This window comes from Silene latifolia, chromosome 8 (assembly GCF_048544455.1).
Source record: "Silene latifolia isolate original U9 population chromosome 8, ASM4854445v1, whole genome shotgun sequence".
NCBI classification, from domain to species: Eukaryota; Viridiplantae; Streptophyta; class Magnoliopsida; order Caryophyllales; family Caryophyllaceae; genus Silene; species Silene latifolia.
Genome location: NC_133533.1, coordinates 6,033,610 through 6,051,246, shown reverse-complemented (window position 1 = coordinate 6,051,246; position 17,637 = coordinate 6,033,610). Strand labels below are relative to the sequence as shown.

At 35.6% G+C, this 17,637-nt stretch overlaps 4 protein-coding genes across 4 annotated transcripts; 1 reads left to right on the top strand and 3 right to left on the bottom strand.

Annotated features, from left to right (window-relative positions):
• Positions 1-262: 262 nt before the first annotated feature.
• LOC141594513 (putative F-box protein At1g30930) lies at positions 263-1,396 on the bottom strand. Its single transcript, XM_074414527.1, has one exon. It carries the CDS (start codon positions 1,394-1,396, stop codon positions 263-265), a length of 1,134 nt encoding a protein of 377 aa, XP_074270628.1.
• Positions 1,397-3,004: 1,608 nt separating this feature from the next.
• On the bottom strand, positions 3,005-4,168 carry LOC141594512 (putative F-box protein At3g52320). Its single transcript, XM_074414526.1, has one exon. It carries the CDS (start codon positions 4,166-4,168, stop codon positions 3,005-3,007), a length of 1,164 nt encoding a protein of 387 aa, XP_074270627.1.
• Positions 4,169-8,336: 4,168 nt separating this feature from the next.
• On the top strand, positions 8,337-9,390 carry LOC141594510 (uncharacterized). The gene is made up of 2 exons (XM_074414524.1): positions 8,337-8,369; positions 8,809-9,390. Exons 1-2 carry the CDS (start codon positions 8,337-8,339, stop codon positions 9,388-9,390), a joined length of 615 nt encoding a protein of 204 aa, XP_074270625.1.
• A 794-nt stretch (positions 9,391-10,184) lies between these two features.
• Positions 10,185-11,309, bottom strand: LOC141594508 (putative F-box protein At1g47800). Its single transcript, XM_074414523.1, has one exon. The coding sequence runs from the start codon at positions 11,307-11,309 to the stop codon at positions 10,185-10,187; it is 1,125 nt and encodes a 374-aa protein (XP_074270624.1).
• Positions 11,310-17,637: the final 6,328 nt, after the last annotated feature.

Here is a 17,637-nt window from a genome sequence, read left to right as displayed (position 1 = left end):
GTCACTATCTCGGTACCGAATTACAATAAATCCTTGACTCCATTTGAAGAGGAACCCCGGCAAACATACATGAGAATGAACTACTAAATCACTCAACATCCAAATCGAACAAGATAAATCATAATTGTCAATATGACGTTATTATTGATAATATTGTGTTCTCGTTGTAACAATACGTCGTCATATATATAGTATCCCCTAATATTAACATTAACAAAAGGCTACCATCAATCCATCATATTAGTAAACTATAATATGTTAGTTACTCTATGACAAATAACTTCTCTAGATCATAAAAAAAGTACACAGAATAGTCGGAATAATCAATCGGATGCGAATATTGTAGCAAGGTGCTACCTCCTGCAACAGTATCCCCATGAGCGTCGGAAGGTACCATCATATTAGTAAAATTCCTCATCTTCCAAGCTGCATTCGGAGTTTTATGGTTAAATAATGTCCATTGTTCTACTTCTTCAGTGTGATCATCACTTTTCATCTTCCAAATGAACAGAGTTGGGCACTCTTTCAAAGACGTCAAATAGTGTCGTGTGTACGTCGTTCTCATGGGTGTCACGACAAGCTCATTATCTGTGATGAACGCCTCGTGATTCAAATCAAATGCAACAACGGTTAGCTCAATAAAATTATCGATTTTGTTTTTGTGGACCCAATAAATCACTCCATTAAGACAAATGCTATTGTTGATACTCCGCCAATGTAAAGATTTACAGTCTATTGGGTTCCAATATTTCGATCCAACCGTCAGTATCGCGGCTTTGGCAGGAGTACACTTTTTTTTACTGCATGGGTAAATACTAATCAGAACTTTGAATACTTGCTCTACAGGATCAAACCCTAATGCATACCAAAATCTGAAAGGATCCACAGACTTGATAGTTATAGCAGGAAGACGGATAAAATCCTGGGTTTTTATGTTTAAAAGATCAACACACGTTGAAAATGGATCAAAGAGACAAATTAGGTCGTTGCATATATTCGATATGTAAGAATAATTACTCATAGGAATAAAATCAGTGAAATTTACATTCCGCCCTCTAATCCTTGATACCGGCAAAGTCGTCGTTTTGTCAGCATCATCGAGCTTGTATGACAAAATCGAGCCTTTTTCCCAAATACCCGAGCGTACCGCGAACACAAGTTGCGGATGTTTATTATCATATGGAAGAGAGTTTTTAAGCAAGAATGCTTTTATGGTTAATGTATCATTCCAGTGTTTCGAAACACACTGGCATCTCGACAATGACTTGGATGACAGCCTTGACAATATATCAATCTCAATGTCTTCAGGAATAATGTCTGCGCTCGATGCATCACTCGTATTGCACTTCCATCTTATAACTCCGCCTTTAATGTTTTGGTTAACATTCATCTCCATGGAACTAGCAACTATGCTAGTAAGTATAATTGAACGTTAAAATTCTCAAGATAACTTAATTAAGACGGTTGTTATTTCGCTCAAGACCGCCAAAGAAACGGAAAGGAACAATATTACTCCGAAGTCAGAATTAATTATCTAGGGTTTTTTATACTATCTTATATTTAGGGGTATTGCTAAAAACTACTTTATATTATTTTTCTATTTTTCTTGTTTTAGACTATTTTTTTTTTTTTTTGGTAAAAAACCACCTATGCTGAAAATATGGCGAAATTTGGTCGATTTAACGACATTAACCTATCTTACATAGACTTAGCATAGGTATTTATTGGCCAAAAATAAAGAAACCAAAGGTAGTCGAAAACAAAAAATAAAAAAAAATTAAAGTAATACCCCCTAAAATATAAGGTAGTTTCTAACAAAAAAAAAAAAAAAAAAAAAAAACTTAATTATATATGAAAGGAACAGAATTTAATGATAAAAATCACATGAAATTCTGTCATATTCCGTATCTTTTTTTATAGTTATTGTGTTTTTCTCTTTAATTATTCCTTTCCTAGTTTCATTAGTATACAAATATACAATCTCTTGAGATTTTGTGCAACTAGATCGTTGTATAAATCACTGTTAAATTAAACCCGACGAAACTGATCCAATGTCCCGGCCTAAATCCCAATTAAACCCGAAAAAACTAAGTGAAATTAATCCAGACGCCAACAGAAATATCATCTGATTAAATTAGAGACCTAATATGGATCCAAAAAAGACGAAATTTACTCAAAACGACCCGAATGATCGACTTAACTCTAAAATAACCGTACTAATTTATGTATTGAAAGTCATCCGTTAAAAGAACAGCACCAAACAGACCATAAGAGTTACATACTTCAGGAATCAACCGCTGATATTAGATAGTTCACAAAAGCAGAGTCCATTTTTGAAATAATGGTCAAAAATAAAATATTTGTCGTTTTGGGTCGGTTTTGAAAATATTTGTCAAAATGGTGTCCACGTAGGCTCGGGATTTCTAGAGCAGGAACACGCCACTACTAATGGTGTGTTTTGTGAAGGAAACACGCCATTAGTAGTGGCGTGTTTTACAATAATTTTTTTCCTCAACTGACTGAACTTAATAAAAAAAAAAAAAAAAAATACATAAGACACGCCATTAGGGGTGGCGTGTTTCCCCTCCGAAACCCGCCATTCCCAATGGCGTGTTTGTTTTAGTCCATTTTTTAATGAAGTTTCTTTCCGTACTCATTATAAACACGCTATTGGTAGTGGCGTGTTTTAGGTCCAGAAATCCCGAGCCTACGTGGACACCATTTTGACAAATATTTTCAAAACCGACCCGAAACGACAAATATTTTATTTTTGACCATTATTTCAAAAATGGATTCACAAAAGCAGGATGATTGCTTTTATCGATGGGGGAACGGTTTTCAGAACTCGTAACCAAGAATTATAGACAATCAAAAGTTTTTTGCACTAAAAGAAAGGTACAGGTGAGAAAATCCTTAAAAATAACATCTAATCTAATCTAATATTCTAATATACTGATGTTTTTATTTATTGTCGCGTAAATTAACAAGGTGTACGGAGTATAATTTACTCGACTACTAAATTCTCGAGATTATAGAAGAAATACAAATCCTGTTCTCGAGGTTTCACAAAATCACCATTGATTGACATCGATATCACAGGATCTAGCAGGATGCTAGATCCTGCACGAAATCTCCCGTAAAAGCTTAGATATAAAAGGCTGGGAAAATCATCTGAAGCAAGAATCCTCCGGTTCCAAGCCGCATTCAGATTTTCATGTTTAAACAACGTCAACTGTTGTATTTCATTTCTTTCCCTATTCAATAGGAAAAGAGTTGGGCGGCCTTTCAAGGATGTCAAATAGTATCCAAATGTCGTATCCTCGTCGATTGTCACGACAATCTCATAATCTCTGAACGCCTCACGATTCAAATCAAATTCAACAAAGGTTAACACACATTTACCACGACGAGTTCTCACATCATGTGCCCAATATATTACTCCGTCGAGATAAAGGCTATTATTGGTGGTATTCAATTCAGGCTTTTTCTTAGTCAGTGAACTAGGTAAACATTCATACTCAATTGTTTTCCAATATTTCGATCCAACAGTTAATATCGCAGCTTTGGTAGCACATCCTTCGCACGAATCGACTCTGTAAATAATACTCAGAACTTTAAATAACTTATTTACAGGATCGAACCCTAATGCACACCATAATCTGAAATCATACATTGGCTTCGTTATTGCAGGAAGAAGGATAAAATCCCGGGTTTTTAAGTTTAAGAGAACGATACGCGTTGAAGATGGATCAAAGAGACAAATTAGGTCATTGCATATATTCGACATGGAAGGATTAATAGTACTCGATAAAAATTCTCCGAAATATATCTTCTCCCCTCTTATTATCTTCTCACTAATTGGCACAATCGTTCGCTCAGCAGCCACAAAATGGTGATTTACCGTGTTTGGGTTTATATAATTATCATCGTTGAGCTCGAATGAGACAATGAAATTATATCCCGAAATATTATGGCGTTGTCCGACAAAAGCAAGCTTTGAGTGTTTATCGTATGAACGAGAGTGGCTAACAAAGAATGCTTGGATGGTTAAAGTATCATTCCAATGTTTCGAAACACAATTGAATCTTGCCAATGACTTTGGTGGTAACCTTGACAAGATTTCAATCTGAATTTCTTCAGGAAAGTGTAAAATTATTGCATTGCTCATATTGCACTTCCTTCTTTTCGGAAGATTAAAGCATGCAAATCGCAATTAATTAATCGACTACGACTATTGTTTCGATCAAGAACTTGAAAGAAATAAACAATATACTCAACCTCGCAAGGCGAATGGAACGGCAGAACTCCGAGTTTTTGTTAACCCTCAAAGCAATTGTGTATATATGAAATTATGAAGGCATAAAAAAGAACCGTCTATACTCTATATATATATAAAACTGGCCTAAAAGGAGAAAAGCCCAAAGTTTACCCTATTAGAGCACATAGAGCTGGCAAGTCTGACCCGACCCGAACCCGAGCAAACCCGACCCGACCCGAACCCGAAAATATTGTGCCCCGACCCGACCCGACTCGACCCGATTATCAGTGACCCGAACCCGAACCCGACCCGACCCGATATTGACCCGACCCGATACTGACCCGATTAAATTGATGACCCGATAATTATTAAGCTTAATCTATATCTATATATAAAAGAGAGTTTTTTCGAGCGATCTGAGAGCGTCCACATCATCAAAAATCAATTTAGGAAAGTATAATTTTTAATGTAAAAAATAAAGTGGAGAATCTTTTAATTATTATAATATGTATATTTCCTAAATTATATTCAAGTGATATTTCCAATTTTTATATCAACCTTTTACATTTCATTTGGCAAAAAAATATCGTTAAAAAAATTATGAAAATAATATAATTAGCTTTGTGGTAAAAATGCTATCATTAGAGTATAGATTTCATATTCTTTGCACATATTAAAGATGGTGTACTTCGTAATATGTAAAATTGTGTACTTTTTAGTATGTTTTGTCCCACATTGGAAAATAACGTAGGTGCGGTGAATATGCTACATATAAATAGTAGAATTGTCCCACATCGAAAGATTAGTACAAGGTGATGTGATCCTATGATTATAAATAGGAGGCATATTTGGAACTTATGATCCACCCAAAAAAATTTGAGTCTCATAAATATTGTTTTAAAGAGCTCTTAAGATTTTCAATCATTATCTACGATATGATATAAAAATAAAGTGGAAATCATTGGGAACTACCCGGGAAAGAGTTAAGAACATGAGCAAGAAAATCAAAAAATACAAAACTAAAGGTTTTAGTAATGGTAGTCTCCTGACAGAGTACAAAACTAAAGAAATAATGTCGGTAAAAAAATTATGAAAATAATATTATTAGATTCATGGTAAGAAATGCTATCATTAGAGTAGGTATAGATTTCATATAATTTGCGCATATTAAAGATGGTGTATTTCATAGTATGTTATATGTCCACATTGAAAAATAATATAAGTGTGACAAATATAATACATATAAAAAATAGAATTTTCCCACATCAAAATATAACATAAGGTGGGTGATTCCATGATTATAAATAAGAGGCATCCTTGGAACTTAGGCATCAACCCAAAATCATTTGAGTATCTTAAGTACTGTCTTGGAGTGGTCTTAAAAGTTTATATCATTATATTTTCTACCTATTGATTTTATATGTCCCACATTTAAAAAATAATGTAGGTGTGGTAAATATACTACGTTTAAATAATATAATTAGAATTGTGTTAAAAAAATTCTATCATTAGAGTATAGGTTCATATCATTTGCACATTTTTATTATGATAAAAAAAATAGAAAACAAATGTATGAATATTAATAGATAATATAGTATTTACTTATTATTAAATCGGATTGTATGTCGAATTAGGTTCAAAAAATATGGTGTACTTTTAAATATGTTATTCGTCTCACATTGAAAAAGAATGTAGGTGTGATAAATATATACTACGTATAAATAGTTGAATTGTCCCACATCAGAAGATTATCATAAGCCGAGGTGATCCCATGATTATAAATAAGATTTATCCTTGGAACTTAGGTATCACCCCAAATATATTAATCTCTCAAAGTATACTTATTATATAAGAGACTTTAAACATAATCTTGAATTAAATGTTAAATTTTTAAAGTTGTAACATTTTTTTTAGGTGGGAGAAAGAGCGATAAAATGGTCAGTATTATAACGGAAATTTTTCATGATACCCTCGAATTTGGGTAGATTATACATAATACCCCTAATTTTAAGTTTCTACATATAATACTCTTGTGTTTACTTTATTTTCATAACGCTATTACTCATATGAGTAACTAGATGAGTAATTGAGCATGCCATGCTATTTGTGTTTTGTTATTTAGGTATTAAATGTTAGTTTATTAAATAAAATATGGATTTAGGAATTAGATAATGAAGTGTTTGTGTAATAGATAACAAAAGAAAAAGGCGTCCCCAAGTCATAAGAGTAATGGGCTTATGACGGAAGTTGTCAAATGGTATTCTGAGAAAGAAAAAGGTGAACACAAGGGTACCATTTGTAGAAACTTAAAATTAGGGGTACCATGTGTAATCTATAAAAGTTCAAAGTTACCATGAGAAATTTCTAATATTATAATGATATAGTTAATTAAATTTTCATTTAAAACAGAGAGATATTCGTACCAATAAATCAATAAAGGGGGATTTTTTTTAATTGTTATTTTATTGCCACGCCATCAAACTTAACGTCCATTTAATAATCTTTACATTAAGGGGTACCATGGGCAAAAAAATGGAACCTCAAGGGTACCGTAGGCAGATTCTGAAAAGTAGGGGTAACATGGAAAATCTGACAAAATTAAGGTGTACCACGGAAAATTTCCGTATATGAAATTTTTTTTTTGAAGAAAAACAACGTACAATTATTAATGGAGAGTACTTGATCATATTATTAAATTTAAATATAACTATTAGATATAATGAGTAGCAATTGTCCGTATTCGGTATTCGGGTTGGATGTCGAACTAAGTGGAAAAAAGATAGTGTAATTAAGTATGTTATTTGTCCCATATTGAAAAATAATGCAGGTTTGATGAATATATATTACGTATAAATAGTAGAATTCTCCCACATCAGAAAAATAATCCAAGTTTGGTGAATATATTACATATAAATAATAGAATTGTCCCACATCGAAAGATTAGTATAAGGTAGGGTGATTATATGATTATAAATAAGAGTTAACCCACGTATATATCAATCTTTTATTTTTTTTGAAAGAGATATTTTAATAATATGTAAACCAATCATTAGACATAGAATGTAAACATTAAACCCTTATAACGTTTTTTTGCATTATAAATAAGTTTATTACCCCGTTGCAACGCACGGGCATTCAAACTAGTTTTGATCAAAATGAAAGTGATTTTGTGTTTAGATTGATATGTTTGACTTAGTAATGAATTAATTAAACCAAATAATAGGTTAAAAAATAAATTTAATGGTAAAAAGTTATAGTAATGCGATTAAGTTACCGGACCCGATAATTACCCGACCCAAACCCGACCCGACCCGATACAGCATTCGATCCGAACCCGACCCGAACCCGACCCGAAAGGGTATGCTGACCCGATATGATCCGAACCCGATATGACCCGACTCGACGTGACCCGACCCAAACCCGACCCGACTGACCCGATTGCCACCTCTAAGAGCACATGTATATTCTATTATTTTCTATACAATATTTTGTTAATTGTCTATCGATATTATCTTCTTGATTGTAGGCTTGTGTTATGGAAATAGGTTAATCTAGAGAATATTTATAAACAATTTATAAAATATTGTATGGAAAATACTAGAATATACATGTGTTCTAATATACCCGATATTTTAGGCTGAATAATGACATATTTAAATATGCAAGTTATTAATAGATTATGTTACCGAAATAAAATATTCATATACAGAGTACAAGTTTATTAAATTATTTAGTTGGGTTTTATGCTATTTGACTAGTCCTGATGGTTGATTCCCTTTCCTAAGAAAAAAACTTCTTGCAATTTTAAGAAATTACAAGCTAGTAGCTTAATCATTGGACTAGTCCAAATAGATTAGCTTTGCTTAAAATATTTTGAGCCAGTAGCTACATGAAGCTACTTGCTTAAATGGACCCACAAAAACAACATAACCAATAGGAAAATAGTGGTCTCATTTATAGTGTTTTGATTTTATATTTAGAAATTTAAATTGAATAAAAAAATATGAGAGTGTGTTAGATGGGTAACATCAAGCTAATAGAAAATTGACTTCACCATTGGAGCAAGTTGTAACTTGAAATGATTGTAGTTCAAAAAAATGATGTGGCAAAGGTAACTTAGTACCTACTAGCTTACCATTGTAGATGCTCTAATCCTACTATAATTCTAACATTTTTCCTTAATTATCCCACTACTTTTTAGGAAACCAATAAATCCACTATAATCCTCGGTTTTTCTAAGGTACGGCCATGAGTCATGCTACATATCACAAAATCATATATTTCTAAGTCCTAACATAAATAGAAATATAAAATCACGATGCTGTCAAATTAAAATTTTCGATCTAATTCTATCAGCAATACCGAAGTTTTTAATGAATCTGTAGGAATGCAATGCTACTGATCCGATTCTCTAAAATGCCTTTAATCCAGCTGAAAAAGATAGGGCTTATGTTTCATTCAGAGAATTAAAATAATCAACGAGTAACTCCAGCTGGGTGTGGAGGAGGATATGCAGAGTGAAGAAGAGATTAGCTACTGGTTTCGTGCAGGGAAATTGGCAGGTGCAACCGTCTGGGTACACCCCAAATGGATGCTATGAGTGGCTCAGAGGTTCTGTCCCCAAAGTGGAGTGGTGTAATGCTGTATGGAATAAATGGAGCTTACCTAAACACAGGTTCCTTTTTTGGCTCACTGCTCATAATTCATTGCAAACAAATAATAAGCTATTGAGAATTGGGATGGATGTTGATGGACAGTGTACTATATGTGGGTGCGCTGATGAGACGCAGCAGCATCTCTTCTTTGAGTGTGCATACAGCAGAAGAGTCCTACAAGCTGTGAAGAATGGCACTGGTTTAATTCTTCCTGAGACTGATGTACTGCAATGGTGTGTCCAGAATCCTGGATTGAGCGTTCAGAGAGGGGTAAAGAATGCCCTGCTGACGAGCTGTATGTATCATGTTTGGCATCAAAGGAACAATTGCAGACATGAGCTCGTTCTAATGAGACCTATCAAGCTGGCAAATATGATTATTGATGACATGAAAAAGAGAATCAGGGAGAGGGACAAGAGTAGGATGAACACACATGAACTTGATTGGTTAGGAAGCTTAAATTTTCTTAGCCTTTGAATGCCTAGCTTTCCCAATTTGTACTATGATTTGAATTATTGATTTATATTTATACACTCACATTTTACCAAAAAAAAAAGAGAATTAAAATAATCGAAAATTTCTATTGAAAGTCGATTTTATCATTGTTCAGCAAGGATGACCGCTCTTCCTAGCCCCCACTTGCCTCCGCTAGTGTATATAACTTACATAATTGATATCAATATAACAAAGATAAATACTCCCTCCGTCCCGGTCATTTCTTGTCTTTTGGTTTAGGCCCAAAGACCAAAGAAAGAGGAGGTGACAATTACCAAATGACTAGTCGAATAAATTGAGTGTGAATGATCAAATTACTCATCAAATTCATTCTTAAAATAGAAAGGACAACAAATGACTGAAACATCTCAAAATGAAAAAGGACAACAAATGACCGGGACAGAGGGAGTATCTGCTAATGCATATAACCATGACATTCAACTCACCACCATGTCTAGTACGAGACACCGGTTAGCGATCAATATCTTGAATTAGCCTTGCCTTTACAGTTTATTTCCGGACAACCCATAATATATATTGCATTGAATGACTACTACTTCATATTAAAACGAAGCGCAACCATTTAATTTCATCAAAATTTGCAACCCAAGAACAAAATAATCTTTACCTTGAACATACTAGAGAAAACTCAACTAAATTTAGGCCATTCTCAATTTATTACAGCATTTTAATCTGAGAAAAATCATTACTGATGAAACTATGTTTTTAATGTAAAATCTCGAAAGTCGTCAGCAAGTTAACCTGACGCTTGCTGTTCATTCCTCTGCGGCGAGCTTCTCAAGATCATACCATATATAACAAGACAAAGGCTGGGGCGAATCTCCTGAAGGCCTTACCTTATGTAATAGGATGCTACCTCCTGCAACACAAGTCGAAGGCCGGCCGTAATTGAAGATTTTAGGAAAATCATTTGCAATAAAATTCCTCCTACTCCAAGTCACATTTGGATTTTTATGGTTAAACAATGTCAACTGTTGTATCTCGTCACTTTTCTTCTTCCAAATGAACAGAGTTGGACACCCTTTTAAGGATGTCAAATAGTAACTGAATGTCCCAGCAATTTCGACAACCAGCTCGTAATCTCTGAATGTCTCGCGATTCAGATCAAAAGCAACCACGGTTAACTTAATAGAATAGTATTCATTTATAGTCTCATTGACCCAATAGATCATTCCATCAAGACAAATGCTATTGTTGCTACTCCAATAAGGCGCGTTCTGGGTCACTGAACCAGGTAAATATTCATACTCGATTGGTTTCCAATATTTCGATCCAAGAGTCAATATCGAGGCCTTGGTACCACACCATTTGCTTTGAGAAAAAATACACAGAACCTTGAATACCTTATTTACAGGATCAAACCCTAATGCATACCAAAATATGATGAATTGATCCGCACAATCCATAGTTATTGCAGGTAGACGGATATAATCCTGGGTTTTAACGTTTAAAAGACCGACATTCTTTGAAGACAGATCAAAAATACAAATGAGGTCATTGCATATATTTGACATGTAATCATGCCTGGCCATGAGACGACGAATGAAATCTTCTTGATACCCTTTTATTACCTCCTCAATACTCGTCTTTCTCCGGCAATTATCCCACTCGATAACTACGCTCATTGTTGTTGCCTTTGTCAGCTCGAATGAGAGAATCGAGCTAAATTCTCTAGTTACCGACTCTGGCAATGCCACAAAGAAAAGATTTGGATGTTTATCATATGAAATACATTGATTGAGTAAGAATGCTCGTATGGTTAATGTATCATTCCAGTGTTTCGATACACACTTGCATTTTGACAATGATTTCGGTGGCAGCTTTGACAAGATTGCAATATGAATTTCTTCAGGAATGTCTTCAAATGATGCATCGCTCATATTGAACGCTAAATGTCACAAGATCCCTCGACTAAGACGGTTTCTATTTCGATCAAGACCTTGAAAGAATAGAAAAGAAACAACCAGTCATTTGTTTGCCTTTGATTTAAATACCCGTCGCAAAGAATAAAAAACGCAAATAAATGATTAAGACAAAAGGGAGTATCAAATTAAGAATGACTAGCTTTGGATTGTCCAAATGAGAGACTAATTAAGCTCCAACTACATGAAGTATAACAGTAACAAGTCAAATATTATACCACTATTAGTATTACCCAATTAAATCAATAAACCCTAATACCAAAAATAAACCATAACACCAAAAATTTCATACCTATTATTCAAGTAAAATAGGCAAGCAAGTATTTATCCTTCGAGTTCCGGCGTTTCCGTCGATTTTTTTGCGAGGTTGTATTCAAGCTGGCGCGTCGTCGTGAAGCGTGGTAGGTAAAGTTAATAGAGTAGGCGAGGGAATGTATTTTTTTTGTTCGGTGACGAGGAACCCGCAGCCGCTATCTTTGGTGCGCACTGAGTAAACCCTCGGGTGTATTTAATAGCCCTAAACCACGTATACCGAGTAAACCACCCGAGGGTGACGGGCTCTGAGTAAACCCTCGGATGTATTTAATAGCCCTAAACCACGTATACCGAGTAAACCACCCGAGGGTGACGGGCTCGAAGTCCATAAGGGATGGACTCAGGCTAAAAATGCTCCACAAGATTTTGTTATTGGGGAGACTTGAACCTGGGTCTCCTGGGAATTTCACCCAAGTTTTAACCACTAGACTCCACCAAGTATTTCTTATAAGTACATGAAAGGGAGTACGAAGTAATAAGGGAGGGGGCTTAAGACGGTATTAATTTAAGACCTCTTATGTTTCCGTTTTTATTTTAACATTATTCAAATTGATTGTAATTTGTCAAATCTACTAATTATCTTCACAAATTATTGTTTCAGACGCCTTGAGAACATGAAAGGTAGTACAAAGTTATAGGGTAGGGGGCTTAAGACCGTCTTAATTTTAGACCGCCTTAAGTACCTTTTTACTTAACTACTCAAGACCGTCTGAAACAATAATTTGTGAAGATAATAAGTAGATCTGACAATCGAACAAAACCACAAGGCCGTAGCCAAAGTAACCCATTTAAACTGTATTCGAGAGTCAAGAACCATCCAAGCTAAAGTAATTTGACCTGAATCTCAGCCGAGTGACAGTTTTCCGGAAATTAGTCGAAATTCAAAACACATTGCCGACTTTATTAGTAGCTCTATATGAGCAAACATCATTTTGTTCCTAAGATTAAACCGAATTTTCATATTATTTGCCATTTAGCACAATTCTCGACTCAGTTTTCATCGTCGGTCATTGGAAATAGCCTCTTACAGTCTTAGTGTTATTAACACATGAGTAACTTCCGTGCATCAGCTCCATTAATTCGTATTATAATCGAAAGTGATAATCTTTAAGCCGGGCTAACGTTGTTTTATACTTTGCTTATGATTATTGTTTTTAGAGCGCGCGCTACACGCCTACACAGCTACACCCTTTACTGAATCCTTAAGGCGGGCTAATGTTGTTTTTTCCATTGTATAACAATATTTCAATTTAAGAAGTTACGGAGTAAAACATCATTGTAACATCGTTTAACTAATACTCTGTACAACACTAGCTCGGGTTTGCCCAAGATCGAGATCCTACAAAATAAGCCAATATTCCTCCTTCCAATTGAACCCAGTCGGGCACCCTTTCAAAGATGTCAAATCGCGTATTTTTCAAGATTGTACAATATATACCAAGAAGACTTTGTATCATCCTGCTCTTCTGATTCCACGCTAGCTTGAATCGACTCAACGTATTGTACGAGAATGCTACCACCTGCAACGCGTACACACATTCTATGTTTGCTACAATAGAACATCATAGGAAAACTCTGTGAAATAAAACTCCTCTTAGTCCAAGACGCATTCGGATTTTTATGGTTAAACAATGTCAACTGTTGTATCTCATGATTCTCATCACTTTTTATATTCCAACTAAAGAGAGTTGGGCAACCTTTCAATGATGTCAAATAGTATCCGAATGTCTCATCTTCGATGGGTGTCACAACAAGCTCGTAATCTCTGAACACCTCCCGATTCAAATCAAAAGTGTTGGGAAATTAGCGCCAATCTCCCACGCGCAACGGAAAAGTAAATAAATGTAAGCAATAATAAGATGAGACAATATTTAGGGTCAAATCCAGGGTAAAACCTTCCAAACCGGAAGTAAAACCCACTAGCCAAATAGACTAGAATCCACTATAATAATATAGTACCAGTACAACGTAACCGTCCCGAATTAATACCAATTCGAAACCCACAATAATATAAGATAACAACCTCTAGCCCTCCAGTAATATTAGTCAATGTCACTACTATTACCCCTAGAGTAACCTCCTAAATTATTGTATAAAAACACCCGTTGTACTGCCTCTCACCCTCAAACCCGACTTGCTATTTTCTACCAAGCTAAGTCACCTTGTTTGATATTTGTTGTGAGATATTTTTTCCAAAGGAATTGCATCCTTTATATAGCATGTGAAAGTGACGTTATAACTTAACATCATAAAGTCACTTCACGTTATCACAACAAATGAATTAAACACAATTCATTTGTTTTCTGCACATTCTTACGCAAATGAATTCACATTCATTTAACTCCAACATGTTACATGTGCATTGTAACATTTTTCATTAAACTTTGTTGTGTAACTTGTGTTGGATTAATTTACCCAACAAATCTCCCCCTCCAACACAAGTGACAACCACCGAGGAATCAACCATTGGCCTTTTGAAATTACTAGCTGCACACCCGAGTTAGTATCCGGTCCTCACCTTAACTCATTATCACGGCCAATGCACCGTGTACAGCTTAAACCCAGTCAATGACGTTACTTGACTCCGGAGAGAAACCTCTTGCTCTCCACCTTTCTACCAGCAGGAATTTTACCTTTGCGGCCGTCTGTAACCTGAAAACAATCTACCTTCGTCGCCTCTTCCACGAACGAAACACGTGCACGATTTTTCCGTTTCCAGCCATCCTGTGAGGTTTTTACTGCATATGCATCCAGACGGTATAAACCACGACGTAGCTACCCCTTCATGAGGACCATAGAACCCTTAGTAACTTTCATTACTCCCCCATGAGCTTTATACCCATAACCTTCGGAGTCCAGTTGACTAAGTGAAATTAAATTCTGCCGCAACTTTGGAACATATGCAACCTTGTCCAAAGTGTGCACCACCCCATTTGACAATTTTATTTTCACCACCCCAATACCCATGACATCAACTATTGAGTTATCAGCCAAACTCAATTTCCAAGCCACGCCTTCTTGGAGCTCCTCAAAACTATCCTTTCGGGTGCAAATGTGGTTGACACAACCAGAATCTAATATCCATTCTTCCTTGGAACACACGTCGTTTACATCCGTGACCGCAAATATGTCACTACCTTCGGTAAGGAAACAACCACTACTTCCTTCACCGGCAACCAAGTTGGTGTCGCCCTTGTTTTCTTCATTCCCGCATTTGTTAGGACAGAACCGCCTAATATGCCCAAGGGCACCACACTTGAAACACTTCACATCATTATTCCTAGAAGCGTTCCTGGACCGAGACCTGCCATGCTTCGATCCATCCTCCCTGTTAAACGATCGACATCTCCCATCCCGAGCAACTGCAACTGTACCCGTACTGTCACTCCGTATTCCAGCCTTGTCCTTCTTCCTCGCATCAAATTAAAGGACAATAAAGCTGTTTGTGCTTGCTCCACCGTGATGGTGTCTTTACCGCACAAAATAGTATCCACATAAGTCTCATATGTGTCCGGGAGAGAATTGAGGAGTAGTAACGCCTTATCTTCCTCCTCAAGCTTTACTTCGATCTTCTTTAACTCGTCTAACAGTCCATTGAACAAATTCACATGTCCAATTAAATTTTCATCCTCGTCTATCCTCAACCGATATAACCGTCGCTTTAAAAGCAACTTGTTGGTCAAACTCTTCGCCATGTAGAGCTTCTCCAACTTTTCCCATATCACCGATGGAGAGTCGTCATCAAGAACACAATTGATGACTGAATCCGAGATGCACAACCTAATAGTACTTGCACACTTGGTGCAAACCTCTTCCCAGTTGTCATCACTCATCTTCTCCGGCTTACCATCATCTCCTTTCAAGGCTCTAGCCAAGCCAAGATGAACCAGGAGATCCTTCATCCTTCTTTGCCAAAGGGTGAAACTACTTTTACCGTCAAATTTTGGTACTGCAAATTGAGACCCCATATTTGACATCCTTGCCAATTAAACCAGCCACCAGACCGAGCCTGATGGCTCTGATACCACTGTTGGGAAATTAGCGCCAATCTCCCACGCGCAACGGAAGCAACCAATCGACAAGTAAACCGTAAAAGTAAATAAATGTAAGCAATAATAAGATGAGACAATATTTAGGGTCAAACCCAGGGCAAAACCTTCCAAACCGGAAGTAAAACCCACTAGCCAAATAGACTAGAATCCACTATAATAATATAGTACCAGTACAACGTAACCGTCCCGAATTAATACCAATTCGAAACCCACAATAATATAAGATAACAACCTCTAGCCCTCCAGTAATATTAGTCAATGTCACTACTATTACCCCTAGAGTAACCTCCTAAATTATTGTATAAAAACACCCGTTGTACTGCCTCTCACCCTCAAACCCGACTTGCTATTTTCTACCAAGCTAAGTCACCTTGTTTGATATTTGTTGTGAGATATTTTTTCCAAAGGAATTGCATCCTTTATATAGCATGTGAAAGTGACGTTATAACTTAACATCATAAAGTCACTTCACGTTATCACAACAAATGAATTAAACACAATTCATTTGTTTTCTGCACATTCTTACGCAAATGAATTCACATTCATTTAACTCCAACATGTTACATGTGCATTGTAACATTTTTCATTAAACTTTGTTGTGTAACTTGTGTTGGATTAATTTACCCAACAAAAAGCAACCACAGTTATTACAAAAACATTATCGATCTTATTTTGATGGACCCAATAAATCACTCCATCAAGACAGAAATTATTGGCACTATGCGAATAAGACGAGTCATACTCAATCGGGTTCCAATTTTTCGATCCAACAGTCAATGTTGCCGCCTTGGTATTAAATCCCTTGTTTATTATTTCAGTATAAATACACAGAACCTTGAATACCTTATTTACAGGATCAAACCCTAATGCATACCAAAATCCGACAGCAAATTCAGACTTCGTTACTGCAGGAAGATGGATAAAATCCAGGGTTCTTATATTTAAAAGACCGACTCGCTTTGAAGAATCGATGAGACAAATAAGGTCATTGCATATATTGGACATACAAGAATATTTACTTGTATGAAAATCAGTTAAATATACATCTTTCGCTCTTATTATCTCCTCAGTATTTTCCGTTCCCTCGGTTTTCATAGAACAATAACTCCCAACTAATATACTCGTAAGTTTTTCTGCTGGCCTTATTACAGTCAAGGTTGTCGTTTTAGGGGTGTTGTCATCGTTGAGCTTTAATGAGAGAATTGTGTTTTGCCCTGAATACCTCGAGCATGCCACAATATACTCCGTGACTCGCAAGCTCACTCGACTAAAGACGGTTTTAATTTCGAAATCAAGACCTTGAAAGAACACGAAATAAACAACAAACTCGCAAGGTAAAAAGAATGAACCTCAAAGGGTAATTGTGATACTTATAGGCCTTGAAACGCAAGTACGCAACACAGCTAGGGTTTAGGAAACTTATCCGATTCAATTATGAAATGGTTACCTGATCGTCTAATAGAATAGAATATGTAAATATTCAACTCGAATTTCCAAACCCATATCTAGTAGAATAGAATATGTAAATATTCGTTTTAGGATATATTTTCTATATCTTGTAATTATTCTGTTAGGTTTCCTTAATTCGGTAGGTTACGAATTACATTACATTGAAATTGTACTTGTAAATACTCTGTTCATATGGATGATAAAGCAAGCAATTACATTCATTTATGTTAGGGTCAATTAATTTTTACAGCCTTATAAATATCAGTTTTCAAAAATTACTACCTTATAAAAAAAACTCCTAAAATTACTACCTTACTAACCATTAGTGCATACAAATTGCTACCAATTCCCTTTTCCGGTGTGTTTTTATTTTAGCTGACGAAAATACCCTTTCAATTAAGTAGATTGTTCCCTTCTCGTACTCACTAAACACACTCCTCTTCATTTAAACCTTATCTCTCCTCTTTTAA